The following is a 15,828-nucleotide window of genomic DNA, read 5'->3' on the forward strand; positions in this document are numbered from 1 at the left end:
CGAAAAATAAAACACTTTGCCAGATGTACTGAAACATGCGTATTGTCACCAAAGTATTTTATTATTAACAGCATATAGTAAATAACATGATCGGTTTATTTCATTCTCAGAAGCACTCTAGAAAAGTGTACAAAATAAATATTTTAAATAACATGAATTGACCCAGAGGCCAGACATTACAGACTATTATAGGTTGTATTGCATTTTTGCACAGATTTCACAGTAAATTTGTTTTGGAAGAGAAGTGGGCAGTAAGCAGTTTCCATTGGGTTTTCATAGAATTTCTATAGATTCTACTCAACGTTTCTGAAAATTAGGGTGTTTCAATTAAACGTAAATTTGCAAGAGAAACTCGTTCTAATCTAGAAAGGAGTGTAGGAGTTCTGGTTACAACCCCTATAACAAGGATATGTCTCCGGTCTGAGTGGCTCTACATCCTCTGAGCTGTGACAAATCATTCTTTGATGCGCATCACTTCCTGTGACAGCATTTCCTGATCCGACACCTCACCACTGACTTCCCCAATGCAGGTATCCATTGGCGATTAGAGTTCCAGAAGGCAGCTGGGCACATCCATATGTCCTTTTCTACAAGTACTCTACCCACTTCGAATAACATTTGAATCTTTAATCCATAGGAGCCATGTTGGTCCTCTGCCAGCTGTCTGCTATGGAGTCTACCCACAGTAATTTCATATTTTGAAGCAGCTCATTTTTTCCATATTATCATCATATTTTTGAATCTTCTTACTGGGGTGTCTTGGGGTAATCTAGTGTCTACACTGAGATCCTGCGGTGTTTAAATAATCATAAGAATAAATAATGTAATAATAAATAAATATCACTCTATTTCACATTTTAAATAGTGTTCCACACAATACACACCTAAGAGGAACATTCTTCATGTAACATTGGCCTGGAGTCCATCATACAGACATGTATGTCTGTTTCTTCTCATTCACAGTGGTAGGGTTCCTTCATTGTGTAATAACCTGTGAATGTACAATCAGTTTATGCTAAGAGGATCGCCCCTTAGTTCCCTCATTTATCAGGCGGGATTGGGCGGAGTTGATGTTGGTTATGGGTGATAAGTTGACATTTTAAATGTCACTAAGTTTTCTCAGGAGTATGCTGGCTATGGTAACCAGGGTCAGGCTGACGGTGGGGAGGTGGGCATTAGAGCTCACTTTGGCAGCTCTTCCAAAATTCTGATGCACCAGGCTAGTGGCTGTGATTTTGAGGTTCAGGGTGGTGCTATTGATCTCCGGCACCATCTGCTTGATCCAGTCGATGTAAGCAGGGATCCTGGTGTATACGCCTGGGCGGTTTGCCAATGCACAGCCATCCCCGAAGCTCGAGATTCCTGCCAGCAGCCAGGTCCCATCCTGTTGGCAGACCAGTGGACCACCAGAGTCCCCCTGAAAAGGATAAAGGAAGTCATGCTATTGCTTCAGAACTTTACGTTTGCAGATATGCCCGCCCCAAGCCCCTCTGTAATTACAACCACAAGGACACAACTCAAATCAACAAGTTTCACATCCAAGGCACACATGGAAAGTCTCAGCAGATAAATCTCTTGTTGTCCATGATATCGTAACTGACGAAATAACTGATGTACAATGAGATGGACTGTTAGGTCCATGATTCAGAGTATGGATTTTGAATTTAGCTTATATGGCATCATCATTTTTACAGTGCCAATGTGTTTTAGGGAGTGGTTAGCGTTTTAGTCGGGAGCCTTAGTTTTACAACAACAATTTAATTTCTTCATTAGCTTTGCACATAAAATAGAGGATGCCCCCGCAAAGTCCAAACTAATTTGTAATAATTTGAACATGTTTTCACAGCTGCACTTACTACATGTCCACTTTTTCTAAGAGTTCTAAATATCAGATGTTACTACTACCCATTGTAACGATACTCAGTTTACCAATCACAGACTGATGTAAAAAAGAGCTGGCCATGCTGAGACTTGAACCACAACCTGCGTTAGCTGACATATGTCAACGATGAGGTCCAGTTCACTGAGAGATTAATGTGAGAAATGTTCATGTAATTTAGTTTTCAATTCAAAGTCACCCCATCCTATGCTCTACTGCTGGGGAACTCTGAGGGCCAAGTGACACTCAGCAGGCATCAACTGTATCAGCTGTTCTACAGAGAAGGCAAATTACTGACAGTCATGGAAAGCCTCTCAGAACAAAATGCCCTGCCAGTTGGGCTCTACTCATGTCAGGAGGGCAGACACCACATCCAAAAAGCAATTTGTATTTATGTGTTGATTTTCAAGAAACCTTCAGTGGTGATGGCTCTGGTGGTCAGAGACATAAGAACACCTCATGTGGGGCACATAATTCCAGTCAGGGGGACTGCTATCAATTTTTCAACAATTCATGCTTCATAAAGGTTATGTTGCATCTAAACCAGCGATCAAGAGGTCATATGATGCGAAAATCATAGAAAAAGTTTTGGACTGCCAAGTACCCCTAATGTACGAGTTTACAAGTGAGTTTCACACAACCTCACTCTTAAACCCACCTATGCATGACTTAAAAAGTACATGTTCTTGGTGTTTTCACATTTAATAGAGCAAGATCTCTTTGTAGAACAACCAAAAACACCCCACTCCTTAAAGCACAAACATTGAAGGATAATAAAAATCAAACGTGAGAAGAAAAGGTTCTCAAACTTATCTACCTATACATCTTCAATTCAGAGGCAGGTGACAGATTTTGAATATCCTATCATATAATCTGAAGTTTTATCACTAAGGTGCTTAGATGTGGCGTTAAAATAGGTACATTTACAGTTCCTTTCTATATCTACATTGATAATGTAGTGGCAGTATTACTGTGAAATAAACATTGTTGAATGTCGATATTATTGTAGTCAATATTGTGGAACAACCATAAATCATGGTTTCTGCCACAATGAAGAGGGTAAAGAAGAATGGGGCCAAGAAAGCTGATTGGATACATCATTCTAACGTGTATTAGAGTGTCTTTTCCCATGGAGCTAAAAATTGAAAATAATAGGGTAAAACTTGTATTGATTGCTTTTGCCCCATGAAATGTTGAAAACATTTGCTCTAGGCGCTATATATAGTGTAGTGGTTCTTGGAAACTCACTATCTAGCTTTCCAACGGATTCATCCAAGAAAAATCCCATAAAACCAGTTACACAATACGCAAGCAAATTGAAGTTTTCACTTTTCAACCTGGAAGCTTAGTTAATGATTTAACTCACCTTGCAGCCATCTTTACCCCCTTCCACATATCCTGCACATATCTTATCCTCTTTCACCAGGCTGGTGTTTTCATTCAGCAAGTCATTCTTGATGTGGTAGAGCTCATCGCATGTTTCGGCATCAATGAGGGGCAGCTTGGCCTTCTGCAGGATGCCAGGGGAAGGGAGTGCCTCTGCAATGTACAAAATAGGCAAATGTTAGGCTTCTCTCAACAGTGCAACTCTTTTATAAGCTCTGCATATCTCACTCACCCCCTTTCATTTTGTACTAAATGCCCTTAATGCCTCACTTTTATTTTCTTAAGCATAAGCAGCCATCTTCTAACCTTCCCCATTTTCAGTCTTGCTTTTAGTGTTCTTCCCCCTTTGCCAGCCCTGCTGGGCATAGTCATTGATTTCCTTGATTTAACTTAATTATGATTTGGGTATTTGAATCATGCTAGTAATTCACATCTACTGAATTTGGCATGACGTTATTGTGTTTCTGCCTTATTTAGAGAGAAGAGAAAAGTGTATCAAAATGCTGCTATTTTGTTTCATCTTTGCTGCTGCCAGGTTTTCCCCAGAATCCACCCTTTTTGTCTGGAGAAACTTGAAAAGTATGCTATTTTTGTCCCAACTAATAGAATCTACGTCAAATTTAAAATGTATGCTCCAAATTTAAAATGACATTACTGACATACACAGTTAGCTCACAGAACACTATGCAATGACATTTGGAGAAAGTTTTGAGGGCTGTTCAGTTTCAAAAAGTGACAGTAAATTTCGGGAATGGGAGCAGTTTTGGTTTAAATGTCAAATAAAAATCTTAATGCACGATGACTACTGTGATCACACGTGAAATTAAGTAATTTATATGGTGTGCATTTATTTACATACAGATTTTTTTACTATGCCTAATATTAAGGATTAACCAGTTTCTGAGCAATAATTCTGGCAGTTGAGGAAAATAGTCCTTAAGTGGATTACCAGATTTTTACAGTATCACACAATTTGGTGAGTTGAGGAAACAGGCATAAGAAACCATGGGGCATATTTACAAGAAAATGGTGGTGCGCGGTGTAATGCCAAATTTGGCAACGCCGCGCTCCGACATTTTCAAAACGAAGGGATGTGTTGTATTTGCAAAAATCAGCACACCCCTGAACTTCCTCTAGCGCTGGAGCTAAAAATGCTGCCTAGTGCCAGTGCAGACACCCTTGCGCCATGTTTCAAGGGTTCCTGCGCTGCAGGGGCTATTGTTTATGTGCAGGAAGGGACACCTTCCTGCACATAAACAATCTTTAAAGGCAATTTGCTCTTTCTATGTGTGCTGCAGAATGCAGCACAGATAGAAAGAGCATAATATGAGGAGAAATTAATAATTTCTCCTCGTATCGCCATCCTAAAACCAGATTTTACCTGGCCTTCGTTTTTGGCTCTGCCCCAGCCTTGTAAATCTGGGGCAGCATTAAAAGCAGTGGGTGTTGCAGTGGCAGACCCACAGCAACCACCACTGCCCGCCCTTTAGCTGCAGTGGACTGCTGCAGTTAGGGGCGTATTTACAAGCTACGTTAAGTGGAAAAGTGACACTCCGAAGGTTTTAGAGGCTTGTAAATACGCCCCCACGTCTCCTGGTTTCATGCCTGACAACTAGATCACACAACCAAGTGTGCATCAGTGGAAATTATATTCAGGAGGGACCGCCGCTGGCTCCTATCTGTCATAGTTTTTGGTGCCATGACATACATTTCTTTACAATACTGCTTGTTGCATTCAACTAATTGCCAATTATGCTTATGCTAACCTAACCCTTGCGGTAAACCGCCTTCACCACGAAGTTTTTACTTCGTCTTACATTTTACACTCATTTTTTACATCGTAAAGACTGTTGGCATGCAAGTCTTTACAACACAAGACAAAAACACCCATTTGAGAGTAATTTAAAAAGGGGGTTTGGGACGTCACCCATCCCCCCAAACATTATAAAATGTTCAAAGAGCACCAACCCTGTAAACAACAAAGGCAATTAATGTATCATTTTTTTAACGGTAGGTGGCAGGGTAATACTGTGACAGGATTTTTCAGAAACAGCAAGCATGGTAAAAGTATGCATGGTAGTGGAATGCGAGGGGAAGGTGTTTCTAATGTGAGTGAAAGTAAATGCGTGGTAGTGGTATGCGTTGTAAATTCGGCGATGTAAAGATGTGCGTGGTGACGTAAGGCGTGGTAATGTCATACACGTCCCTTACTTGCCATGAGAAGTTGCAAAGTAGGGTTCTGCTAAAATACAGGAGATAACGATGGTGCATGCTCTGGAGGGTCTTCCATGGCCAGATCCCCTTACCTTGAGAAGAGATGTACCCCCAGCCGGTGACCCAGCAGCCCATCCCAGTGGGGAAGTGGACCGGCGAGTCAGGGAGGCAAACGGGCATGATGTAGTCAGTGAAGTTCACAGGGGTCTGCAGCTCCACCAGAGCAAGGTCTCCAGGGGATCTACTCTGGAAATCGTAGTTGGGGTGCCGTCTGATGCTCTTCACCTTCGAGATCACAGCATGGGGATTGCTGCCGGATAGCTGCAAGGTCCCGAGGACCACCGAGATATGTTTGGGACGCGCCCTGAAAGAGAACAACAGATATGTTAAATACTCTAACCACATTTGTATTTTTTGTCTTCATCAATGGATTGGTGACGTTACAACGCAGGCTATTACAACGCCTGCTGTTACAACGCGGTTTTTACATCGCATACCACTACAACGCATAGTGCTTTTAAGCGCTGGATAGTGAATTATTTAATTTACTATTCCAACTCCAGTCCCCGTGGATAGTAGGGAAGGTGTTGGATAGTAAATTAAATATATTCCCTATCCTAGAGCGCCCCCCAGCGCAATGCGTTGTAATGGTTTGCGTTGTAATGGTTGCGTTGTAATGATAGTGCGTTGTAATGAATGCGTTGTAAGTGATGTTTCCCTCATCAATAATGCTGGGAAACTATTGTGTTTATTTCGACTCTTGTCCTGAAAAAATGTTTTTTTGTTGTTTTTTTTCTCCTGAACCTCCTTCCTATCTAACATTGTTATTTGCAAACTCTGCATCCTCACCCCAGCAACCCCTTCCCTTTGTGGTGTGTTGACCCGGACTGAGTACTGCAGATGAGTAATTACTAGTATGGGTCACAAAGTTTCACTGAAATTCATAACCTAATCCAACATAGTGAGGGAAGGAAGTTAAGCTGCAATGCTTTCTCCCACCCACACAGGTGTCTCACTGTACGCAAGGGTGTAAAATAGGCCCTAGCAGACCCATGGTGCATGGTGGCTGGCCCCTTTGGAGTGTCCCAGAGTCGAGGACCCTTGCATGCCTCTGAGGTCGTGTGAATAAGAACATTTATCTGCCGATATGCTGTGCTGTACCAGTAACTGGACCGAAGGTGTTTGCTTCTGGATCCTAGGGGTTTACTGACGCCACATATTTCCCATTCATAGATTTAAGGCTTATCATAGTCTATAAATAGATTTATTATGTTTTCCATTCAAAACATTTCATGGCATGATATTTGAATGGGATATTAGACTATAAAAAACGTGCAACGGGAACATTTAGAGCATAAACTTGAGAAAGGGGAGGACCTTAACTACTGGTGGCCTGAATTGTGGCAATGACGCTGCACGCTATCTCCTATATTAAAGGGCCCATTCTCTGAACGATGTCACAATAGTTCTCAAAATCAAGGTGGACATCCTCAAGCAAAGGAACATTCTCGAATGCTTATTGTTGCTGATTGTTAGAAATGTAGTCTTGGGCAAAGCGATTTTTTCTCTAGAAATGTAGGATTGGGAAAAGCGATTTATTTCTCTATGCTGTATTGCCCCTTTAAAAAAATACTCTCACACCATATTGAAATCACAATGCATTGCTGTTGAATGAGCTTTCCACTGTAAAACCAATGCAGACAATGTCAAATTAGTGCAGCACAATTAAATCTCTGTACATAACGTGTTGGGAGTTGTTTTCAAATGGGACCTGCAGAAGGCAAATGTTAAGGCATGGTTTTCTGTGTTGAAACATCCCTGGCCATAAACAGCTGGAAGCCAAGTAACATTGTGAACAATGGCTGCCACGACTGATGCATTGTACTGCTGCCTGAATTCTATGGATGGTGTTTGAGGGGAGAACATTCTGTCAAATGCAGTGAATGGCATGAGTGTTTACACAACACTTTCTTTGGAGTAAAGTTACTCACATATGTGCCTCTTCAGTACAATAGACAGAGCTATAGGAACATTAATGGGCATTGCAAAGTTCATATAAGGAGCTGCTGTTGACTTAGGCGCAACAATTTCTGACTGCACCACCAATCCCCTTTTTGCCTTCATGAGATTCCAAACGTGATAGGATATGAAGAGGGAGTACGGACACTTACCATTTGAGGCAGTGAGCAGCGGACAGCACCCATTTATCCGCTATGAGGACACCCCCACAAATATCACGGTCTGACATGCGGACGCTGACTTGCCAGGGCCACTCGCCGCTGCGGGCATCTTGTCCTCCAACGATCCGGCTCTGACCTCTGGATCTGCCGCAGACTACACGAAGGAAAAAGGAGATTTGTTATTGAGTCTAAAATGACATTTACAGACACATACAAAAAATGTCTCTTCAGCCCACTAATGAGCCAGACATTTACTTTCTTATTACTAAAACAGCATTCTGCACTCATTTGAGTGTGTGTGGTGATCTGTTCTTTAATTTGTGCTGGAAGACACAGGTGGTGGCCACCAGCACTCATTTTTTTAGTAACAAGCCTTATTTTTTTGTCATCAGACTTTGAGCCAGCGCTGGTAAGAGAAAAGCAGAAAGAAGGAGGAAGCAAAATATAATAAAACTTTGACAAAGGAAGTAATTAAGAGAGAAATAAAGAGATAGCAGGTCTAGGTTGATGGAAGAAAGAGGCAAGAGGTGGAGTAAATGATAGCGAGCTTTGGCGTGCTCTTGAGAAAAAATGAGGACCCCTGATCTATTTTTAACAAATTAAGCATTGGTGGACATGCTGACCAAGGGCAAGAGAAGTTTAATAGTCCCTCATATGTTAGGGAATGCTGTGATGGGGACAGTGAACTGTAGGAAGCAAGAATATCGTGGTCATGAGAAAAAGACGAAAATGTATGTCCTTTTTATGTTAAGAGTAGGTATTTTGAGTGGGTGCTAGCCTCTCCTGTGCAATAGGCTGTTATATTATGGTCGTTTAAAATCATTTGCTGTTTTATAGTCAGTTTAGCTGAGTAGGAACACTGCAAGGCCTAGTGCCTGGGGAAATCTTCTGTCCCCACACACTGAGTGATGTTCAAATGACAGTGCTAAAAAGGGGAAAGGCCTAAGAACTAACAAGCACTGGCAAAGACAACGTGGCTGGTGTGCACTGTGTCAAGAGCTCGACAGAGGGTCAGGTAGTGCTGCCTTCAGTAGGACTTTGGTGGCGAGAGCAGTTCTTGGAGCTGTGAGCCTTTAGTGTAAACCAGGGGTCTCCAACCTTTTCTGAAGTGAGAGCTAATTCTGCTCAAGGAAAGTCCTGCTGAGCTACTAGCATATTTTATCACTGTCAAATGCTGATGATATATATTAACATTACACTATGACCACCCTAAGCACAATTATCAGTAGTAACCACCAATCAATTCCAGGTGAAGTTATCAGCAGAATACTAGGAAAACGTTTATCAATATTAAATGCTTGTAATCAAGAAACATTCAAATCATCACATGCAGTGTGCCACACAGTAGTGAGTCTCACCAACTCAGATTTAAAGTGCATAAACATGTTTCATGTGGCAGACCCATAGGCCAACGCTGCAGCTTCCACATGCTTAAATACCCTCAACATACTCAGCAAGACCTTCATATGCACCCACCCCCAAATGAAGGAAGACCGTCACCCATACACTCATCACCAGCAGGCTGCACTACGGAAACGCCCTCTATACCGGAATCAACAAATTTCAACTCCACAAAGTTCAGACTGTCCAGAACGCCGCAGCCACTCATCCTCAACATCCCACCACAAGACCACATTACCCAGCATAAACGAGCACTCCCCTTGCTCACCCGTCGAAAAAAGAGCGACCTTCAAGCTGCTCACACACACCTATAAAGCCCTCCACAACACCTGTCTTCAATACCTCAATCTCCTTCTACACCCCGAAAAGAAACCTCCACTCCGCTGACCAGGCCTTGGCCGAAATCCTCTGCATCCACAGAACCAGACAGGAGGCACGCCCTTCTCCTACATCATGGCCAAGACCTGGAATGAACTCCCCCTCAGCATCAGATGAAGCCCCACACTGAAAGCATTCAGGAAGAGCCATAAGACCTGGCTTTTCAAATGACCAAAGCTGCACAAATCCCCCCACACACTCCCCCAGTGCCTGGAGACCCTCACAGGTGAGTAGTGCGCTCTATACATCCCTGATTGTTTGATTGATAGGCCACCACAGTGTGTGTTTGAGTGTTATCAACAGGCCCTGCCATTGGTTTGGCTGTCTGTAACTCTTAAGGGTAGTGAAATGAGCAGTGCTGCCTTCTTTAATATACACAGAATCTCTGAGATTGGCTTGGTTTGGCTTCACCTCTGAGAGCTACTTTGAGGGTGCTAGTGAGCTACCAGTAGCTCCCGAGCTACTGGTTGGAGACCCCTGGTGTAAACCCTCTCCCAGGAATTGAAAAGCTGCTGCTGACAAATGTGCGCTGCTGTTTGTAGCAAGGAACTACTTTACAACAAGACCAAAACCATAATGTAAAATCAAAGGTACAGTGTGTAACCATCTGAAAAATTCTGTGACCATATATTGAGTTTATTAATGTTTGCAGCAGACAGTGTTACAGATCAGAGATGTGATGGTGCGTATGATAAGTAAGTGAAACCGGTCTTGATGAGAATCGTGCTATGCTGGGTTGAAACATATCTGCATGACCGCTGCATGCCTTGCTCAGGCTTCATTTTAGATACATGTATTTTGATCTGCTATTGCCATATTTAACACAGCACTAGAAGCATCAGGCTGGGAACTAATTTGATCACAATTAGAATGGATGGTAGCAACCATTGACCAAATCAAAGTTCTTAAAGATTGGATAGATGTCACAGTCTGTCAAACTTTTACCTCATTTACAGAATCCGCTGTGACGGCACTTTCCGTCAAGGCTTAACTCTAAGTTGGGAGGATAGTTACTCTGTCAGAGCGATAGAGTATTTTACTCTGTTGCATAAAATGAGTGCAATACAAACTCCATAGTCTAAATCAGACCCTTTGTCTTGTGTTGAGGGAACTTTCAGATCCTGATTGCTCCTGGCCTTCATGTAGAAGAAGCACAAAAGGTAAACGCTTACCACTTCTTTTCCTATGTTGAACTGCTCTCTGTTTATTGGAGGTGGGCTGCAGCACTTACCGTTGTTACGGTTCACGTTGTTGGGGCTGGAGTCAAAGGTCATGATGTCAGGGATCATGGTGCTGGGCGCTGAGCGGAGCGAGTTCGCATGGCTGTTGCCTGCAGAATAATGACAAGAGAAGCAGTTAAAAGTGGGCAGTAGGATCCACTTTATCACAAGCGCGTAGACCAACTAAAGGAACAACCACATTTCAAGAGAACAGTCCTGTGTCTGAACCACCATGTTTGGTGCCCCTCACTGGTAATGGGTCTCAATCTCACATGCCACCTTTGTCCGTCAACAATGGCCCAGTAATCCCAGTTTGGCAAAAAAAAAAACCACTACAGACACCAATGGAGAGGTGTTACTGCGCCTGGTATATGTGGTGCTTTTTTTAAATGAGCCCCCCCCCCCCCTTCATCATAACATACACTGAAGACTGTTTCCATTATGAAATGTCTGGAAATACAGGTTTACTTGTGGGAACCAGTGCAGACACACCGATTCCTGTATGTTACTCCTCACTGCACAGGGGACTAAAGGGCATCAACTCTTGTCCCTCAGATTTCCGGAACTTGATATCACCGAAATAAAACGTCTCCTCAATACCTGGTGAACCGGGTCGTACTGGGTCAGATTATAGGCCCAGGCACTCAATTAGAATTGTCACCCGTTAGCGAATCAGATGGCTAAAAAGTGACCCACATTTTCAAACATGGGCAGTTTTGAACTTGGAAAGATAAGCTACATATAGGTGTATTGCAGGTAAGGAAGACTGCATGGATGTGTGCTTGCTGCAGGCAATGTTTGTGGTTATAGGAATACAATCAGCAGTAAGAAGTGGTCCACCAAACCATAAATAAGGCCCACAAACACCTAAAAACTGGCCCACACACTAATCTGACAGACCAGTCCTGCCAGATTGGCCTATAATCAAGTCCAAACCTGCTAAAACTTCTGGGGATTATTGCTTCTTTCTGGTTCGCATACATTAAAGGAAGTATACAAAAAGTAGAACTGTTGAGTCAAATCTTTCCGGAATTATCTTCTGAATATTATAAAAAGTAATATAGTTTGTGCTCTGTGCGTGTTACTGGGCATTGCCAGGGCACCTGTAACCAGCCACTTAAGAATGAGCGGCAGCTTTCCAAAACACAGGAAGTGCTTACTAATGAATCTGGACCAAAGGTAAGGCACGTGCACAGGATCTGCACATGAAACTGACAAGAGTGAACCATGAACGTGCAGGCGTCGATGAGAGGGAATAGTGGAGTGAGTCAGGACCGGAAGTAGATGGAATGTACCTGGCGAGGAGGAGTGAGGGCGAATCATCCCGTAAGAATTAAGTAATCTAGGACACAACTCAGGGAATCGAGATGCTGTCACGCGCTCGGTGCTGCAGGCCCACGTGTTACGTAAGTGCGTAGCTCCTTCCTAGCTGAGTTCAAGGAAGATGCGGCGTACACTGAGTTCTGCTCTCCAGTAACAGCATGCTTTGGCATCTGTCCAGTGCGGGAAATATAAAGTGTGTACAGCCTTTTTCAGCTATCAGGATCAAAGCAGCCGGCTGCTCTTCCCGACATTTATTGCACACCATTGCCAGCTCATTCAACCATTTTTGACAGCGCTGCCAGGACGATTATGAACCCCAAAAAATCATGGTCGCTCGGGGTACACTCGCTCTCTCTCTTTTATGGTTCTTGAGAACAGGATCTCTGCTAAAACCTGAAAGGATCCATTTGGGAACTTACGCCTGGTCATTAAACTGGACCTTAGCGGCCGCTTCTTTAAATGAAAAAAGAATCACAACCCATATGTCTGACGTCACGTTCGCGAAGAGTCCTCTGTTTAGATTGTAAGCTAAAGGTGCTATAGATATCACTTCTGTGCTCTTCTGCCTTTCTATAGCATTTACATTTTCAATTTGTATGCTATGCTATATGATATGATACATAATTTATGATAAATATGATATGCTTATACGATATATATATATTATATATAATATGATATATGATATATCTGCTATGAAATGATACTATATGATATTATATTATACTGCAGTTCTTTTTTTATGAATGCGCCCCTTTTAGGTTTTGTCATGTCAATGCTGGAATGCTGTCGCTTCACACGAAAAGGGGATTAACTGATCTTTTTTCTCTATTTTTCATTCCTAGTAGTTTTCAAAAACACATTTTCAATAGGAAATCCAATCTTCGTGTGTTAAGTCGTAATATGAACACGTGGAGTCATGTTGCGTGAAATAACATGTTTGAAAGTTGTGGATAACATATCACTGTTCTACATATTCACTGAGGGTTAATGGTGCCTTTAATTTACGCCTTCAAATCTTAAAATTGCCATAAAATGCCGCAACTAAATCAAAATACAAAGAGTAACTCTATAATTTATGGAAAGTCTGTATCGCCACAGTAGCCCAACACATGACGGCAAACAATCCTTATAAATAAATATATAATCCTTCAAGCACTAAAAAGTCTAAAAAGTCAACAAAAACGCTTGAAATTATTTATATTATACAATCGTCGTAGAAACCTAACTAGGCCATACAATAATGACAGTGTGTAAAATTAGGACACCACAAACATGCCATGAAAAGCACTGATGAGGAAACCACATTGAGAGACATCGTATAGGCCACCAAGGAAACTCATTGGCCTCTTATAGACAGAAGGCTTTATTTAGAGTTAGGCGGATGGGATACTTCGTCACAAACGTGTAAGATATCCTGTCTGCCATATTATTTTATTTATTTAGTTATTTATTTATTTGCTAACTTTTATATAGCGCTGGCTAGACCCGGAGGTATCAGAGCGCTTTACATGAGGATCAGAGCATTACAGGTAACATAGTTACATCAATTACAAGTTTCAAGTAAGGTCATAGGAGAAAACAAAAAGATGAGATGCGGGGGAGGGAAGGAAACACAACAGGGCGATGAGGAAAACAATGTCAGATGTCCGGCTGGGTAGGTGTCGGCCGAGGGAGTGAACCAGAGCCAAAACTCCTCTATAGCTGCATAGGACAGCTCCACTGGGCATCGGCCAAGGTTGCTCGGGCTCCGAGGTAAGTACAAACAGTTATGGTATCCGCCGAGGGGGCATCGTCAAAGTGCCATTGACAGGCACCGGTCCTGGTGTTATATATGCCATATTACAAGAGCAGTTTAACCTATGGCACTTGCAATACGGTGGATGGAGTATCCGTCACGTTTTGTCTGAGTATCCCATGTGCCAAACTCTAAATAAAGGCCAGAGTCGCCCTAAGACATATGTATGCCGTGATCAGTCCAAAATGAATGAGCATAAGAAAGTCTGTTGTCCCTCAAGGTATCTGGTCTGGTCGGTGCAACTGATCAATTATGTTGGTCACAACCACATACACAGCCTTTTCGGCCACCTTTGCCATATTCCTAGCCAAATGCAACCTTCCTCTGGCCAGGGATTCAGAAATCCTTCCAAAATCTCGTTATGAAACGCATCACAGGCTACTTGCCTTGGCAGCTTCAAGGCGGAAGTCATGGAGGGCTAGCTGCAGGAGCCACCTCATAGGATCACAATATGCAGAACGCGTGCCCTGTTGCATTCAGGACAATAAGAAAGGTATTACCCTAGCAGCCTGGCTGATCACCTGCTTTTCCTTTTGAAAGTATTTCAACAGGTACCAGCAGACCTTCCAGGCAGCTCGTAAATGTATGCATCTTGTGCTGAGCTGAGTCTACAGTTTATAATCTCCCAGGCCAAAGTTTTGGGCTATTTAGGTGGCATAATAATAAAGTAGATATTTTGGCCTTTGTCGGAAATCAAAGTGAACAATCATTCCAAATATTTTCAAAATATACCTACTGTTAAATAATTGGATCACGTTTCCCGTAATTTTTGTCTCTATGCTTGGCCTAAACAGGCCTTGGATATTCAAAATTACGAAGACAATCAACAGGGCTACATTTGTTACAAAAAAATCTTACCCAGGAAGAGGACGAATAGAGCTGCAAACAATGAGGTTGGTCCCATTTTCTGGATCAGTGTTGGCTTCTGCCTCCTTGTGTCTGGGCTTGCCTGTTTGTCTCTGCACCCAGGGACTGTATGTTTATCTGTGCTGTTGATGTTCTTGTTTGGAACTGCAGCAGAGCGCTTCTTATATTGTCTGTCCGTTGAAGAAGGCAGGGAAAATACCACAGATGTTGCAATCCCAAGCTCTTCAACGCTATACTTCCTTCTCAAAGGAGACTCTTGAAAAATGTGGTTAAACCGGTTCCAGGGATTGCTGGATCCCGCATCCTGTACTAACCGTGCCACGTTGTGTTGTTGTACATGTGGTGCTGCCGGAGAATACTGTAGCCTCGGGACTCAAAGCTGGTAGAGTTTCTACAGGTACTAGAACCCATGGGTGAGCTGCTGTTGACTCAACAGTGACATCAAGCAGTCAGCATGTGACTCACAACTTCTGATAATTCAAGTTGTACACCAGGGTGTCACGTTTACAAATATAGAGATACTAAATGATGTAATCAAACTGTGCTGCCAGGGTGGAAATTGTGTTTACTGACCCTTCTACCATTCAGTTCATTGGGTTCCCACCTATGGGATGTTCTCAACCACACCCCATCAAAAAGCCTAAAACTCCAGTGCCCTGTTGGATTCTGAAGTTAACATTATCCCACAAGACATAAAATTGTCTCCAGAAGCTATGTCAACCCTTTGCAGAAAAAACATGGGATTCACCAGTGACTTACACAAGTCATATGATCACACTGGTCCTTGAGTATTAATTGACTAGCCTCGACAGAACCTGCTCATAGATTTATTTCTTCAAATTGCCCAACCTCTTCGTGTTAAATGGTCTTCCTTCTAACTTTGAGCATCCCCCACCCTTCCAGAGTTCACGCTTGTCCTCAAACCCCTCCAGAGACATCTTGAAAACATAATCACCTGGTCAACCCAGTCATTTTGCCCTATAGACTCTGGCCATTTTGTAGTCAAACAAACTCCCCAAACTTGATGCGCACCAACGTATAGCCTGTAAGTGTGATCCAAATGTATAGTACCATTTGACCACTCTAACTCCTCAAAATATTAGATCATTATCTTATTCCTACATAACATCCCCTATGTTCCCATGTACCAAAATATAACTTGCTAACATCGCTGGTAGAATG

General features: G+C 42.5%; 1 protein-coding gene across 1 annotated transcript; it reads right to left on the reverse strand.

Annotated features, from left to right (window-relative positions):
• Positions 1-197: 197 nt before the first annotated feature.
• Positions 198-14,750, reverse strand: LOC147703595 (serine protease 27-like). The gene is made up of 6 exons (XM_086931937.1): positions 14,638-14,750; positions 10,670-10,768; positions 7,651-7,813; positions 5,572-5,843; positions 3,246-3,418; positions 198-1,417 (listed from the first exon to the last, which is right to left on the reverse strand). Exons 1-6 carry the CDS (start codon positions 14,681-14,683, stop codon positions 1,100-1,102), a joined length of 1,071 nt encoding a protein of 356 aa, XP_086788063.1. The 5' UTR covers positions 14,684-14,750; the 3' UTR covers positions 198-1,099.
• Between the last annotated feature and the right edge of the window lie 1,078 nt (positions 14,751-15,828).

The sequence above is a fragment of the Lissotriton vulgaris genome, chromosome 7 (assembly GCF_964263255.1).
Source record: "Lissotriton vulgaris chromosome 7, aLisVul1.2, whole genome shotgun sequence".
Classification (NCBI taxonomy): domain Eukaryota; kingdom Metazoa; phylum Chordata; class Amphibia; order Caudata; family Salamandridae; genus Lissotriton; species Lissotriton vulgaris.

Bases quoted from the DNA above. Each gene is read 5' to 3' on its own strand.
- LOC147703595 (XM_086931937.1), bottom strand. From the start codon at position 14,683: ATGGGACCAACCTCATTGTTTGCAGCTCTATTCGTCCTCTTCCTGG. The intron at 7,814-10,669 runs GTAAGTGCTGCA...TCCTTCGTGTAG, and splicing joins CAACGTGAACCGTAACAACG to TCTGCGGCAGATCCAGAGGT. The intron at 5,844-7,650 runs GTAAGTGTCCGT...GTTCTCTTTCAG, and splicing joins GCTGCTCACTGCCTCAAATG to GGCGCGTCCCAAACATATCT.